Genomic DNA, 16,508 nt, shown 5'->3' with positions numbered 1-16,508 from the left:
GAGAACAGCCATGTCTTCAGCCATTTCCTAAAAAGTGCATAGGAGGTGATCAACCTCAGCTCCGCAGGAAGCAAGTTCCAGAACTGAGGGGCCAAGACAGCAAAATGAGAGCCACCATGTATTTTGCGTTTAAAAGTGGTAGTGACTAAATTGTTCAGGTGAGAGGATCGTAGGTTACGAGTAGGGACATAGCAAAGAATCTTGGATGAGATAAAAGCTGGCCTGTTGCCGTGAAAAACCTTAAAAATCGTGCAACCCATCTTAAACAAGCCACGCTTAGCCACGGGGAGCCAATGAAGGCTTTTTATCAATGGTCTAACCCGATGCCATTTTGGTTGATGGAAGATTAATCTGGCGGCCTGATTCTGGACTAGCTGGAGGCATCTCAGATAAGCCGGGATGCCTCCATAAAGTGAATTGGCATAGTCCAGTCGGGAACTAACCAATGCCAAGATCACCAAGATCAGAGCATCCCGGGACAAGAATCTACTGATCTTCTTGATTCTACGCAATTGGAAAAACCCAGTAGAAACCACTGCACTAATCTGAGCCTTCATCGATAGATCACTGCTAACCACAATACCCAAACTCTTGGCTGAGCTGACAGGAAGAGGAGGGTTGCCAATGTAGAAGGCCAAAAGTTGGATTCCCAATGATTAGCGAGTCCACCAGTGAGGATAAGCTCGGTTTTATCAGGATTGAGCTTCAGTTGATTTTTATTCATCCACTCACTGATAAAGGTCATAATGTCTTGAAAATGGGACACAGAAGATAGAAGGAGATAAATGTCAAAGACCAGTTGAAGGTCATCGGAATAAGTATAAATCCCAACTTCCCTTTCCTGCAAAGAAGAAATCAAAGGGAGGAGGTACAAATTAAAAAGGAGTGGGGAATGGGAGGAACCCCACAGGTCAGTTCCATTTTCTTCGAAGAGAAGTTGTCAAGGTGTACTGATTGAGAACGGTTACTAAGATAGGAAGAGAGCCATTTTAAAGCCAGGCCTTGGATCCCTGCATTACAGACACGGTCAATCAAGATATTGTGATCGACCGTGTCAAAAGCTGCTGACAAATCCAGGAGAACCAGGGCCTGGGTGAGGCCTCTATCTGCCCCCCCCTCTGAGATCATCAATAACTGTCAGGATGACTTACTCTGTAGAATGAAATGGTCGAAACCCAGCCTAATAGGAGTCCTAGATATTGGACTGTTCAACAAAGGTGCTTAGTTGGGTTGAGACACGCGCTTCAAGAACCTTGGCCAGGTAAGGTAAAAATTTAATTGGCCGGTAATTACCAAGAGTGGCTGGGTCAGTACCTGGCTTTTTTAGGATGGAAATCATTTCTGCACTTTTAAAGAGGTCAGGGACTATGCCTGACTTGATTGATGTATTAAGAAGGGAGAGGGGGGAATCTAAGCATTCAGAAAAAACTTCCTGAAAAACGTAAGGGGGACAACAATCAGTTGGAGAGCCAGAGCCGACTGAGAAATAGTGGGAATCATAGTCAGCTGAGGCGACGATCCACAGAGGTTAGGGGCGTCTGCAAAGATAGCAGAGGTAGGGATTCCTTAATGGCAGTGATTTTCTCCATAAAGTAGGAATTGAGAGAATCGCAAAGGATCTGAGAGGGAATCAGTTTTGCCATAATTCTATCAGGTTTAGAAAGCTCGTTTACTATTGCAAAGCTATCTTTTGACTTGTTGGCTGAGTTCAGGACCTTATTGGAGAAATAATCAGTTTTTGTTTGAAGAATAGAGTTTTTATATTCTTTCATCAAGTTGGTATAAGTGATCTTCTCTTTAATTATTTGAATGTAATAATATTGGGCCTGATTCACAAAAATAAACTTATACTTTTGTATAATTTTACTCTTTTTTGCTATTCACAAACAAGCAATTTAATAGTAACTTTATGACAGCAGAGGCTACGCAGTTGTAAACTCATTTTCAAACTATTTGTTTGTGAATAGCAAAAAACAATACATTTACACAAAAGTGTAAGTTTTCCTGGTGGAGAAGTGTGGCTCATTGGTTAGAGGAGGCAGACCTGGAAGCAGAGGTTAGCCGGTACCAGGGTTCAATTCCCGGCTCGGCGGGGTCTTGAGTCCTAATAATGTTCAAGGACTCGACAATTTTCGCTCTGGTGCCTACTCGATTCCCGGGTTCACACTCTGCGACTCTGGGCAATAGCTTGCTTAATCTCCACAACGGCCCCTTGCGGCGGGATGCCTGGCTTTCACCCTGTGGATACCCTGCCAGGGCTATCTCACAGGGGAATACCAGGACGGGTTCCCTAAGCAAGCGCTTAGAAACCGCTCGGTGATTTGCGCTATATAAATTCCTCTACATTTACATTTACCTTAGTGACGCAGGCCCATAATATTTAACATTTTGTGAAAAAATGCAGTTTATTATAATTTTTTATATGCTATCCTATTTGAGCTTTTGTAATTTTGTAATATTTGCCATTTTTTATTTTTATATTTTTGAAATGTTAAAATATTTTTGGAAGCATGGATCACTATTTTAATTAATACATAATTTTTGATTAAAATGTTGATGTTTTATTTTTTAATAATAACATTTCTATGTATTTTCTAAACAAACATGATTTGTTATTTTTTAAAATGTCAAATAATTGAAATGCTATGAACATAATTTTGATTTTTGATTTTTAATAATTAATATTTTATATAGTTAAAGATTATTCTTTTTTAGAATCAATATTATAGTTTTTACATTCTTGGGGATTTTAAAAACTGTTTTTTTTTACCTTTTCTATTGTTTGTATCCTATAAATGATTTCCTATCAAAAGGTCCTGATTCACTTTTGTATAAGTTTACTCTTTTTAGGTAGTCACAAAACTGCAATTTAATAGTAACGTTATGACTTTGGAGACTCCACAGTCGAGGTGTCTCCACAGTTGAGGAGAACTTTGCACATAAAAAGATAGGACAAGCTTATCTTTTTATGGGTGGAGTTTTGTGCCTCAACAGTAAAGTCTCTGTAACTGCAAAGTTACTAATAAATTGCTTTAAAGTCTGTAGTGTTAATATTTAATGGTAGTTTATTGGCAGGGTAAACATAACAGCTGTGGTATTGGCATTTGAGGCATTACATGTTTTAGAGCAGATTTCAGAAAAACTTACTGTTAGTGGCACAAGAGTTTTCTTTTGAATGCAAGTGTCTGGCACACACGTGCAGCTGAGTTTCAAAGCATGGTGTATGACCAGACTGGTGAGAGCTTTGGTTGCTTCATGATCTCCTCTTAGGGGCCGATTACGATCTCATTAGGAAAGCCCTCTGGATGACTCGGTTCCGGTGAGCTTTCCGAACGAATCGCGCTCCTAGAGTCAGAATGACCGATTCCAATGCATCCGTATACTGACTGACTCGGTTCACTCAGACTCCCATTGTACTCAATGGGAGCCTGTGTACAGAACACGTACACAGGCTCCCATTGCAAAAAGGGGTGGGTGGGGAAAAGCGTGCACCCTGTGGCAGGCACCCCATGTTGCCAACCACACTGTGCATGCATGGAAAGGGGGGACCCATGGGACTGATTCGGAAGGCCCTGGGTGAAAAGGGGACTGCTATAGTCCCCTGAAGTACGACTCCCAAAGACGTTTCGTCTGACCAAAATTGAGCCAGTACGGCTGTCAGAATCAGGCATCGTACTCGCTCGCTCATTCAGAAGCCGGCCACACTGCACGGCACGATTCGGATCTGAACCATTCGGACGGACAGGATCGGGTTCAGAACCGATTCGGTTGACGAGGACGACATCTTTGCATCGTACTTGGTCATTCGGTATGGGGGACGATTCATTCAGAAACATAGCCTCCGAATCGGATTTACTTTTTCCGATTCCCGTTGGAGCCCTTCCTTACGAGATCGTAATTGGCCCCTTAGTGGGAGCATTTGGTTTACTTGCATTTTAAATGGTGCATTCTCAGTTTCAGGCTGTCGTCCATCAGTGCGTCGGGCATGTGTGCAGCAGCCATATTAACAGTGTTTGCTTTGGATATGAATTTTCAGCAGACAAGCATTGGGTATAGAGATTTTTTATTGAGGAAATACTATTAAACATATAGGTTTGGTGTTTGGAATCACTATACTCTGAGGTACACACGGAGAGGAAATATGAGGTGGCAGTTTATTTCTTAGAAGGTAGATTAAGGAAATATAAAGAGGCAGTTTGATATCTTTGAAGGTGGGTGGATTTAGGTAAAAAAATGACAGAAACAGAGGAAAATCAGAGCTTAGACAGAAGATTCAAACTTATGCCAACAAGGTATTCTCATAGTTAGCATCACGGTTGGGAAAAAGGTTAGACGACTGTGTAGAAATGTTAATTCCTGCTATGGGGATTACTAATGATGGTTTGGAAGAGAAAAGGAGTGTTTTCGGTCATTGAGGAGTCAGAGGTTAAGGTAGGTGTTCCTGAGGATGGGAGCAAGGTTGCAAAGAAAAGGAAACATTTGGCAAATAAAGAAGATATGACCCATAGTTTGATAGGACAAGACGGTTCTTGCGACAGAAATAGAGAGGCAACTTAGATGGAGTTGTGAGGGAAGGCTATCAAGGCCAAGATGAGGGGTGTTAAAGTGGTAGCTTGTGACGAGGCATCAATTAGGGGTGTGATATTGAAATAAGTTTCTATTCTGTTCTGGATGATTCAGATCAGGAAGATGTGAAGGTATGAGAACATGTTTCATCCACTCTTATTCAGCGTCCCTTATCTGTGCAGGGGTCCCCGGAAGATCAAGCAGCACAGTATGTTGGGTTTTGATTCAGACATGAGATGCCACAGGAGGTAGTGACACAGTTGAGGTCAGATCATCCAAGAACCTATGATGAGTGATAAGGTGTTTTATACACTGGAATTGAATCCTGAAATGTCAGTATGCTGGAACAAATATGGTTGGTATCAAAGAAAGGGTTTGGATAAGGGCCTTAAGGGTGTTAAGACAGATTGCTGGATTTGCTGGGACCTTTAGCAAAGGTTTTGATATGTGTGAAGATGCGTATCTAAATAATGTATGTATTAATGTTGAAGAGATGTGCCAGTAGGTGTAAAGGATAATTTTTCTATTGGGGAATTGAAAATCAGCCCTATTTATAAAAAGAAGAAATAGTATTTTGATAAAAATCAACCCTAAGTTGGTTGAGCTTGCCAATGGCTGGGTTCAAACTGGAATGGCATGGTGAACAAAAAATGATGGATTTAGGCTCAGATCTCTGTACTGGGGTGAATGTATGACATTGTTCTGCATTCTGTCCATCAACTGTTGTTTTTGCAATAAGGAAACAGGGGCAGCTGCCAATGGGTTACATTTTGGTGAAGAATTTGACATGATATGTAGGAATCTTCAGTTCAATCCAGAACGAACAGAAGGATAGTAGAAAGGTTTTTGGTGGGGCCCGGAGAAAGCAGGGTCAGTTCTCTGGCCGAGAATATGGCTTCACTCACACATCTTTTTGTGAGGATTTGGACCTATCTTTAGATACCAAAACTCAGACTTCTTATCTTATCATCACAATGGAAGGACCAGAGGAACAAGAGGAGACAGAAGGCCTAGAGGATCTTCAGGTATTTGTTGCAGGAGGCCCTTCATGTATCTGTATAGAACTGGGTGGCAGAGCAACAGACTTCCCACCCTCCCAAGACCTCTGCAATAGACTCGGGACCTTTTTTTACCTCAAGATCAGGACATTCTGTGACAAATTTGACAACCAAGACCTCTGCATTGCCTCAGCCCCCACCCCCAACGTCGCCACCCAACAGATCCTACTCACCTGGAACCCGCTCAAGACAGAAGACACCATAAAGACCATGAAGAGCATCCACGCTGGGGCACCCTCAGACCCCTGTCCCCTGACATCTTCAACAGAGCCACCACGGCCATCACACCCGAACTACGCCAGACAATCAACTGCTCCCTCAAGACCGCCATATTCCCCGTGGACTGGAAACACACTGAAGTCAAACCCCTCCTTAAGAATCCCTCCCCAGACCCGATGGACTTCATGAATTTTAGGCCCATCACTCTGCTTCCTTTTTCAGCTAAGGTCATTGAAAGGGCCGCCAACACCCAGCTGGAAAACTTCATAGAAGCCAACCACATCCTGAACATCTCTAAATCTGGATTCTGCAGCATCCGCGCACCGAGACCGCCCTACTCGCCACCACCGACAACATCTGCGCCCTCCTCAACCAGGGCCACCCTGGATGAAGAAGAGCTGCCTGAAACTCAACTCCAAGAAAACAGAAGTCCTCATCCTTGGCTCCACCCCCTCAGCATGGGATGACACCTGATGGCCCCCTGCCCTCGAAAACGCCCCCCACCCTGAACGAACACGAACACGAACACGAACATGCACGAACCCTCGGCATCATACTGGACTCATCACTCAATATGAACCACAAGATCAACGCCGTATCCTCGGCCTACTTCAACATCCTCCACATATTCCAAAAAACATTTAGATGGATCCCCTCCAAATCCAGAAAAAACGGTCATGCACAACCTCATCACAAGCAGGCTGGGCGTTGGCAACGCCTTCTATACAGGAATCAACCAAAAACTCCTTTGCAAGCTCCAAACCATCCCGTCACAACCACATCACCCAACATCTCCGGGATCTCCACTGGCTCCACATTGAAAGAAGAATAACCTTTAAACTCCTTAGGCACGCATACAAGGCCCTCAACAACATCGGACAAACATACCTAAAGAACCTCCTCTCCTTCCACGCACCAAAAAGAATCCTTTGATCAACCGACCTCTCTCTGGCCACCATCCCACACTTCTACAAGACCAGATCAGGTGGAAAGTTCTTCTCCTACCTCGCAGCCAAGACCTGGAACAACCTTCCCCTCCAGCAACGCTCTACACTGCTCCAGTTAAGGAAAGACCGCAAGACCTGGTTTTTCAGATAATCCCCAGGATGCAACGGAGCCGCCCCCCCAGTGCCTTGAGATCCTCATGGAAAAACCACTGATTGCTTGTTTGTTTGATTGTCTCCCAAACAAAGGATCTTGTGTATACCATCTCACCTTGGTAGAACCAGTTGTGATTTATGCTTTACAAGACATTTTACTACACATAATTAAGAGCAGAGAAATAACCTGGCCACTTTGCTTGTGGTACACTGACTAAGAACTTCACACTAGTCTTTTGTCACCCCCAACCCCCTTGGAGCCTGGGCAGGGAGCAAAACCATTCCAGAACCATTTGTGGTGGGAAAATGCGTTATTTCTCCACTTCAAATCCGGCACAAGTTATAAAACCTTAACCCTCAGACCCACTCTTCAGTTCCCTCCTGTACCTGTGGAGGACTCTCAGAAGGCCTTCCCTGACTTGAACACTGAGAGGACTGCTTTGCTGCTAGATGATTGCCTTACTGCATGAACCAAAGTGACTCCAAAGGCTAGTTGGCTGGCCTCCTGTTCTATGCTACAGCGACACAAAAAGCTCCAACAACTTGAACTCTGCACTTGGACCCTGCCTGGAATGAGTCCTGTCCTGTAAGTGAAGCCCACCCAGTACTGGACCCTTGGATGTGATGCTAAAGATGCTCAAACAGCCTACAACCACAACTTCGAACTTGAAAAATTTTCAGCCAAAAAGGGCTCTGAGAACTGATAGGAGACTAGACCTACCTGCTTGCCGATCTACCCAAGGTGCGTTGCCTGTCAGCCTAACTTCACAATATTTCCCACCAGTTCTTCTCAGCAGCAGCAAATACTGTTCAGTGGCTCCTTGCAGAAGGGGTATCTGGTCATGTGAAACCCTTGTTGGCTACGCAAGAGATTTTCAACTTCAACGAAAGTGACAAAGCCTGAACGTAGAAATCTTGACTACAACTTCACCCAGTAGGCCCCCAATGACAATGCCTCCTCCTCGGGCACTGCCAGCTGCCTTGCCCCACTTAAGCTTAGTTTCCCAAACATTTGACTTCCAAATTTCTTCTAAGTACAAAGGTAAGTGGAGACTGGGCCAAATCCACCATCTGTATCTGAACCGCACTTCATCGCAGTCAGCCATAACTTCTGACTTCGACACAGTCTTGCACAACTATATGTCCGCAGTTGACGCTTTGATCTTTTAGGCACTGGCTATTACTAAAAATTTTTACAATTCATAACTGGTTCTACTGATTGCATTTTTTTGTTTTGGTATCAGATAATTTATAAAATGTTACTCTAATTTCTAAATTGGTTTAAGTTTTTCCTTGTGTTATGTTTTCACTTTGATACTGTCTAATTGTTGCATAAAAACATATATATTACCTCTAGGTTCAACCTCACAGCTTTTGTGCCAAGCTACCAGAGGGTTCAGCACAGATTAATTTAGTGACGTCTTGTGATTCACCCTGGCAGGGATTGTGCTTGTTGCTAGAGAAGAGTTCACCCCAACAGAAAAACCCAATTTCCAACAAATATTTATTACAAATCTGGTGTTACCAATAAATTGGGTTCATATAAATATTTACAAAAAATACAAAAATTAACTCTGTAGCTGCTTCCTAAGCAGAGTTAGCAAATATTACATTTAATATTGCTTCCCAATGATTCCCAATAGAGCCATTAATCCTGCTACACTGAAAATAGCTGGGGGGGGGGGGGGGGGGTATTACACTGTAAGGATTTGCTTAACATTACACATTTACATGCTGTACTTTTATGCACCCTGCCTTATGGGTTTTTGAGGCTAACATAGCGGTGATTTATTAATATTTAAAAGTAGGAGTGAGGCCTGTCAAAAGAGGTCATTTTGACAGGGTGAATTTGCAGTTCAAACCTGCACAGCCAAACGTTTTCAATAGGATTTGGATTGAGTTTCACCAGAACGCTTCCATATCAGAAATTTCCCCATTCACACTTCACCAGGTGAATGTGGATGATGGGGAAATTTAAGAGAAAAAAAGGAAAAACAATTAAAAAGCAGTTTGCAAATTCTGATTTCTTTGGTTATTCCCCATTCCAGCAACAAATAGATGTACTCATGTGTTAATGCCCCACCTGCAAATGGCTCCACCGCGTGGTATTGGGTCTTTCTTGTGCAGTATACACCATTTGGGGTCCGTCGCAAGTAGGATTGAGGATCTCAGCAGCAATACTCAATAAAGATGAATGTCCAGTCAAAGGTATATTTTTAAAGAAATACAGGTCTTTCTTTCCATAGCAAAATGCAGAATTTAAATTATGACAGAGACAAAAAGCAATATGCCGGGGAGAGCAGCTGGTATAATACAGTGATGGGAGTGTCAGGAAGAGTGCGGGTGGGCCCAGTGGGTGGTGTGAGTCTGTTGGACAGTTTGCTGGGGAGGTTGAAGGGTGGCCAAGAACCTCTGTGTGGGTCAGCGGTGTGCTCACAACAGGCGATGAGGTGGATTTAGCAGTGACAGACGCATGCATTTTAATTTGTACGACATGCTTACTCATAGACCTCATTCTGGAAGTTTTTTCCATAAGTGAGCATTTCTTACTTCTTGAAATTCCTAAGCAAGTTATACCTAAATCTGAGTCTGGAGTAGGACACAACTGCTTACATAAAAAGCTTTAACCCCTTCCATGCGGCCGCGATTCCCCTGGTGTGCTGTAAACAACACGAACAGGGGCGGGCCGTGACGAACACCAGCCGTCATCAGCACACGAGCACCGTAGTGCGTGACGGCTGGGGTTCGTCATCAGCATGGAAGGGGTTAAGAATATCAGGCCTGAAAATTTATCAGAAATTCAGACAAACTGAAGGAACTAAGAATGGCTCACATAAAAAAAAAATTCTGAATTGAGTCTAATCTGTTCTTTGTGGACCATCTAGCGTGGCCTCAGTGCTTAAATTGTGCCTGTGTTTGCTGGTGCTCTGTACTGGTACTTGTTATAAACACTGGTCCTTGTTTATGATAGTACAAAACACTTTGGTGCTCTCAGCTTATTATTTTCTGCCACAGCAAGGGTGTTTAGCATTTGAATGTATTACACATGATAAAATCCACATTTCCTGGCCTCCCCTGCAGCTTTGGGTGACCTCCAGTAAGGCAATATGTCACACTTGCTAAAGTGTGATGCTTTGGAGTCAATGCTGCCACTACCACTGGCACATTGGCGGGAGCTGCGCAGCCAATAATATATATTTATTTAGGTAAGAAACTCATAGGAGCATCAGGCTCGCTCTAACTTTAATGCATAAAGAGAGTTAGAAATGTACTACAGAACTAAACTATTATTTAAAGTTGTAGCATATTGTTGAAATGACCTGATTATATGAGTCAAGCCCCATAAGAAAGGCATTACTTTATTATACTGTGGTTCATCTTTTAGAATCGACTGCTTAACATTCTCGCTGCTGACACATTTTATATTTCACATTATTCACAAAATACATTTCCATGTTATAAAGGACTTTGGGGCATATTAGCAAAAAATATCGATATTTATCGCTAAATGCGCTTAGCGCATTTTTTTATCGCTGCCTATCGCTGGATATGTTAGCGGAGAAAACCTGCTATTAGCAACGTTTTTCTCCATTGTTCTAAAATATCCAGCGATAGTGGCGAAATGCGTGAACATCGCTGGTATTCCAGCAATATTCACGCATTAACGCCATTGGGGACTTAACCTGAAAATCCACCTCCCATTGGATAAACAGGTAAGTCATGTTGTTAGCAGGCGTTAGATTATAGCGATAATCGCGCTTAGCACAATTTTTTTTATTGCTACGCCTGCCTTGCTAAAAGGCGATAGCTGTGTTAGCGACTGCTTTCAGTCGCTAACAATTTGGGTACGCCCACTTTACATGCCATTAGCGATAAATATCGCTGACATGCAAAGCGGGCCCCAAACCGGTCGCTATCGCCTAAAAGCTGCCACTAACTGCTGTTAGCGACAGCTTGCTAACCGGACGATAAAAATATCGCTGCTTTAGCGGCAAAAAGTGTCACTAAAGCGGCGATATGACCCTTGCTAATATGCCCCTTTTATCCGGAGTAACTAGCTGATGGATTCGGAAGTTGAGGCAGTGGCAAGGGGAACATTGAGCCTACCTCGCAGCTTCGGTATATCTGTCCAACAATCGAAAGACGGTGGCCTGGCGGAGATGATTCCGGAAGTAGGATGGATTTAAAGTGATGCTTCTGAAAGAGAGAGAGAGGAACTAGAGTCATTCAACGTTCGATTGTACAATACACAAGCCCGTCATCAAGCTGTGCGCGAGACACAGGCACGTCTTTGTTAGACATCCTTTGCACGTGTACCTCGAATCCCAGCCAAGATTGCTCATTCACCATCTCCTTCGACAGATGTGCCACTCTGCATAATTACAATGGGGCTTATTTACAAGCCCCTTGCGCCGCCGATGAGTCACTTTTAACACGGGAAAAGGGACGTTCTGGCAGCGCAGGGGGTGAATAAGCCCCATTGGGCTTGGTACAATGTTTACAGGGTTTGCAAGTGAACGCATCTCTCTCTTTGTCTCGACTATTATGGGACCGACAAGCCCCTTGCGCCACTTTTGGAGTCACTTTTCCCATTTTAAAAGTGACGCAAGGCGCTTGTAAATCTGCCCCTAAAAGTTTTTACCATGGCTGGCACATAAAGGGAGATTCGTCTCTCTACATTCGGCGCGCAGAAATAAATGCAAACAGGCAACTCGATAACCTGGGATAAACTCAATAATAAAAAAATAAAGAAGCAGGGAGAGATATCTCAAGATGCCCCATAGCTGACTTATAGATTCGGCTGTGCCAATAAAAATGAATGCGGATCTGTGGTTAGCGAGGCCTCCGGCGCGCCTCCGTGAATAGCTCCTAATTGCGCGCAGTGGCGCCCTTGGAAGAGCGCCAATGATATATTTATCAAAAGAGATTCATCGTGTGGATAACATCTTTGATAAACTTGGCCCTGGCTACTCAATCTGAAGATCCAGTAATGAGTGTTTGAAGTACATCTGCAAGATGCCGAGGCACCCGATGTTCTGCTCGCCAGAAAACCTTTCTGCAAATGTACAAAAAATATGAAGACACAAATACAGGCGCTCACACACAGACAAACGAGCGCGCGTAGGTACATACAGTCAAGAAAAGCTCGAAGATCACACAGTTCAGGGATCAAAAACACTTGTCTAAATTAGCTTCCGTTAAAAAATGGCGCAACTGAACCTTAAGTCCAGGGGCTTCATTTATGAGAAATGATGCATTGCTGCGTGAAAGCAGCGATGCGTCACTTCTCAGTGCGCACTCCTTGCGACATTCCTGATGCGTCATATTTAATGTATGACGCATCATGTCGCAAGGAGTTACAGATACGTCAGTATTTCTGACGTATCTGTAAGAGCAAAAGTGACGCATTGCTGGAGTGTGTCACAAAAGTGACGCAACTCCTGCAATGCGTCCTTTCACATGAGGCAAGCCCCATGTGAAAGGGCCTGCGTCAGTCTTACGCCTGCTGTGAGGCAGGCACAAGATTTTGAGGCAACGGTGTCCTAAAAGTGATGCAGTGAAATTGCGTCACTTCTACGACCCTTCCTTGCGTCAATACGCCCCCCTTGCATACATTATACCTGGCGCAGGTATAATGTGGCGCAGGGGTTTACAAAGTGACGCATCTACCTAGATGCGTCACTTTGTAAATATGACGCAACAAGGCACATTTTTTACGTCTCTGATGCGTCATTTTCAATATTTACAAGTTGGTGTTAAGCCACTGAGGGCCAAATGCACGACAAAAGTGGCGGAGCGTGTTGTTAGCCTCCTGGGGTTAATGACACGCTCCGCCACTTCGGAAATCCAAGCCTGCACAATATTTACAAGGATGTGGTGCAGCCTTGCATTCCGCCCTGCGATGGCTAAGTTTCACAACTTAGCGCCAAACACAGCCACCCTTGCACCAGAATGTCCGTGTGCAGGGGAGGATTGGTTATGTGTAGGAAGGTATCCCTTCCTGCTCATAACCAATCGTAAAATGCCATTTTGTGACTTTCATGTGTGCTGCTTAATGGCATTTTTAACCCCTTAAGTGCTGCGCACGATCAACGGCCGACGGCACCACTACCTCCGTAGTGCTGCCGTCGGCCGTTGAACGTTCGAACTGCACCTGCGCAATGGAACGTCCAGCACTGGAGCTGGACATTCCATAGCAGCTATGAGGTTAAAAAGGTTTGTTTATGGGACACCTTCCTATACATAAACAAACCATGGCATTTTGTTTTTTCCATGTGTGCTGCACATGGAAAAAGCAAAAACGAGGAGAAATAATGCATTTATACTCGTTTCGCCACCTCAAGACCAGGGCTTTCCAATGTACGCCACCCTTGTACATAGGGGGCAGCATCAAATACAATGGGTGTTGTGGTGGACCGCCCACCACAACACCCACTGCACGCCCCTTTCACGTTAAACATAGCGTGAAAGGGTGCCTTATGTAAAAGGCAGCGTTAAGCCACGTTAACGTCACAAAAAGTGACGTTCTCGTGGCGATAGGGGCTTGTACATATGCCCCTTAGTGTAGCTTAACACAACCTTGTAAATATGCCTTTTCCGCCACAGTCCTCTGCAGCAAGGTTTGTGTAATGGGTGTAGCTGTGGGCTTTCCACGGCAACATGCCTTGCTTTTTGACGCTGCCCCTGATCTACAAGGAGGTAAAAAATCTGTGGCAGCACCAAACACTAACTCCATGCAAGATCAGGCGTCAGAATGGAGCACGAGGAGAAGGGCTTTTATTTCTCCTCCTTTTTGTTTTTTCTATGTGTGCTGCATTCTGCAGCACACATGGAAAGAGCAAAAAACTATTATTGATTGTTTATGTGCAGGAAAGTGTCTGTTTCTGCACGTAAACAATCATTAAATAATGATGATTTGCTACTTTTATGTGTGTTGCATTTTGCAGCAGACATAGAAATAATAAATAGACATTATGGATTGTTTCTGTGCAGGAAAGGACCCCTTCCTGCACGTAAACAATCATTACCCGCAATGCAGGCTCCCTTGCACTGTGGTGCAAGGGTTTCTGCTTTGGTGCTAGGCAGCTAATTTTTAACACCAGCGCTGGGGAAAACACTCGTGTGCGCCTTATTGTAGTAAATATGGCGCATCTCTGTGTTTTGAAAATGTTTTAGTGCGGCAATGCCAAATTTGGCGTTACTCCGCGCTCCGACATTTTCTAGGAAATATGAACATCTGCTCTGTGAGGCCAATTCACAAAGGCATTCGTGAGTACATGAAGTAGTACTACAAGACAACTAAAAAAGTATTTCACTTCCAGCGATTCCACAGCTTGTCTTGGTTTCCAGTGTTCTGAACCAGAATTACCATGTCTTCTGATGAAGGGAAAGTATTCATGGTGGGCTTCAGTTTGACCTCAATGAATAAAGCTTGGAGCAGACTTTCTGTAAATATGGAGAAGTGAGGAACACAGTGATGAAGGACTAAGTGACAGGAAGATCCTGGGGGTTCAGCTTCATCACCTTCAGGTACTATGATGATGCCGAGGATGCACCGCATGGAATGAACGGAGAGAGCCTTGACAGGCAACAAAGCCACGTCAACCTGGTGAGCAAATCCTGTGGTGGAGGCTGAGTTGGTGGCATTGGATACAAAGGCAGATGCAGTGGCAGCCGAGCGTACTCTCAAGGTGGTGGCAACATTTGTGGGAGGGGTGGTGGATGCGGAGGTGGAAACAACCTTTACAATGCGGTCATTAGGCCACGATACCTTTACAACGACCACGTTGTTAGACTGCGATGCCATTACTACGCAAGTCTTTACATCGACTTGCAGTAGATGGCGCTCTAACATAAGGAATAGTATAATTTACTATTCCAACACCTTCCCTACTGTTGCGTAGGCTGGAGTTGGAATAGTAAATTATACTATTTCAAATGTTAGGGCGCCATCTACTGTAAGTAGATGTAATTGGTGCATTGTAATGGCATCGCGTTCTAACAATGCGGTCGTTGTAATGACCGCGTTGTTAAGGAACGCGCTGTGATTGCATGCGTTGTTGCATGCTATATTTATGTGGAGGTGGCTCTCGAGATTACTACAGAGGCGGTGGAAGGAACAGCGCATACGACCGAACAGGCGGATCCTATTATGATAATTAAAGTAATATCAAGGTCACCTTGACCTCTTTCCAATGGCTGTAACTATAAATACATTTGGAGCTTCACCAACTGGTTTAGTGCACCTACATCTTGCACTTGTTGCCCAGTCCAATGTATTGTATTGTATCTATGCTTGTATAGCGCTACTGCCACCCTACGGGTATCCTGGCGCTCAGATATAGGAACACACGATCAACAAGATGACGAGCAGAGAGATAGAGCATGCAGATCAGACTTTCGGAAAGAGGCAAGTTTTTAGGCTCTTTCTGAATTCAGTAAGAGAATCAATCTGCCTGATCCTCTGTGGGAGCTCAATCCACAACTGGGCCCCAACCACACTAAAGGCCCACCCCCCCCATCCTGGAGCGTTTAAATCTCGTGGTTACCAGTAAACTGGCACCAGAGGAGCGAAGCTGTCTCCGAGGAAGATACAAGGTGAACCTTTCCTGTAATGGGATTGGACCCATCTCGTGTGCTGCTCTGTACACCTGACAGAGGGATTTAAAGAGAACCCTTTCCTTGATTGGTAACCAATGGAGCTCTCTCAAGGCATGGGTAGAGGACGAGTTACGCCGTAGATTAAGCACCAGTTTTGCCGCGGCAGACTGGACCCTTTGCAACCATTGAAAGATGTAATGAGGGGGCCATAAATACAAGGAGTTGCAACAGTCATAATCTTTAGTTTTTCTGTATTTGTCCTTCACAAGTTGGTCCATCCTTCGGAAATCCAATGTTTGCGGTCAACAGAAACTAAGCAAGTTGTGGAATCTACTGAAAAGTGCAATATTGTCTTCAAGTGTTAGCATTCCATAGAGTAGTATGTAGGCCCACTGAAGAGGTAGGTTTTCTACCCTGTATCCAACTTAATTTATTATTTATTTATTGAATTTGAGTGTCAGCCCAACAGCTACCCAAAAAGGGTTTCCTGGCACTGTGAGGGAACAGCAAAGAGACGGGAGAGAACTAGTGGCAAAAAAGCCAGGTATTTACGGAACAAGAGAAGGTTGGATTGTGTACGGAGAAACAGAGGCAGAGCATTCCATAGGACAGGATCCAAGTATGAGAAGGAGCACCCTCCCATATGGGAAAGTCTAGTCTTAGGGACTTGGGGCCTCATTTATGAAGGCCTTGCGCCACCAGTGCGTCACTTTTTCCCATTTTAAAAGTGATGCACCGGTGGCGCAAGACCTTCATAAATAAGGCCCTTGGAATTTTGCTAGTGTAGAAGACCGGAGAGTGCGCAAAGGGACATAGAGATAGGCTAGGCGTTGTAAGTAAAGAGGAGACGTTGCATGCTTAATGCGGAACATGTAAGTAAGGGCCTTAAACGCAACCCATTTCTCCACCAAAAGACAGTTGAGGCTCCCCAGCAGCCTGGAGGCCGAAGCGGTTTTGGAAGCTC

The 16,508-nt window shown here is 44.2% G+C and overlaps 1 protein-coding gene and 1 pseudogene across 1 annotated transcript in view; one reads left to right on the top strand and one right to left on the bottom strand.

The window, feature by feature from the left end:
- SPATA16 (spermatogenesis associated 16) overlaps window positions 1–16,508 on the bottom strand; it is a 479,311-nt gene that overhangs the window by 280,571 nt on the left and 182,232 nt on the right. The window contains exon 4 of the mRNA XM_086942587.1: window positions 11,051–11,140. Coding sequence (XP_086798713.1) covers window positions 11,051–11,140 — 90 coding nt within the window. The remainder of the gene's footprint in view (window positions 1–11,050; window positions 11,141–16,508) is intronic.
- On the top strand, window positions 14,314–15,106 carry LOC147684043 (cold-inducible RNA-binding protein pseudogene; annotated as a pseudogene).

This window comes from Lissotriton vulgaris, chromosome 11, assembly GCF_964263255.1.
Source record: "Lissotriton vulgaris chromosome 11, aLisVul1.2, whole genome shotgun sequence".
Taxonomy (NCBI): domain Eukaryota; kingdom Metazoa; phylum Chordata; class Amphibia; order Caudata; family Salamandridae; genus Lissotriton; species Lissotriton vulgaris.
Note: the sequence above shows the minus strand (reverse complement) of the source record. Positions and strands in the feature narration are given on the sequence as shown.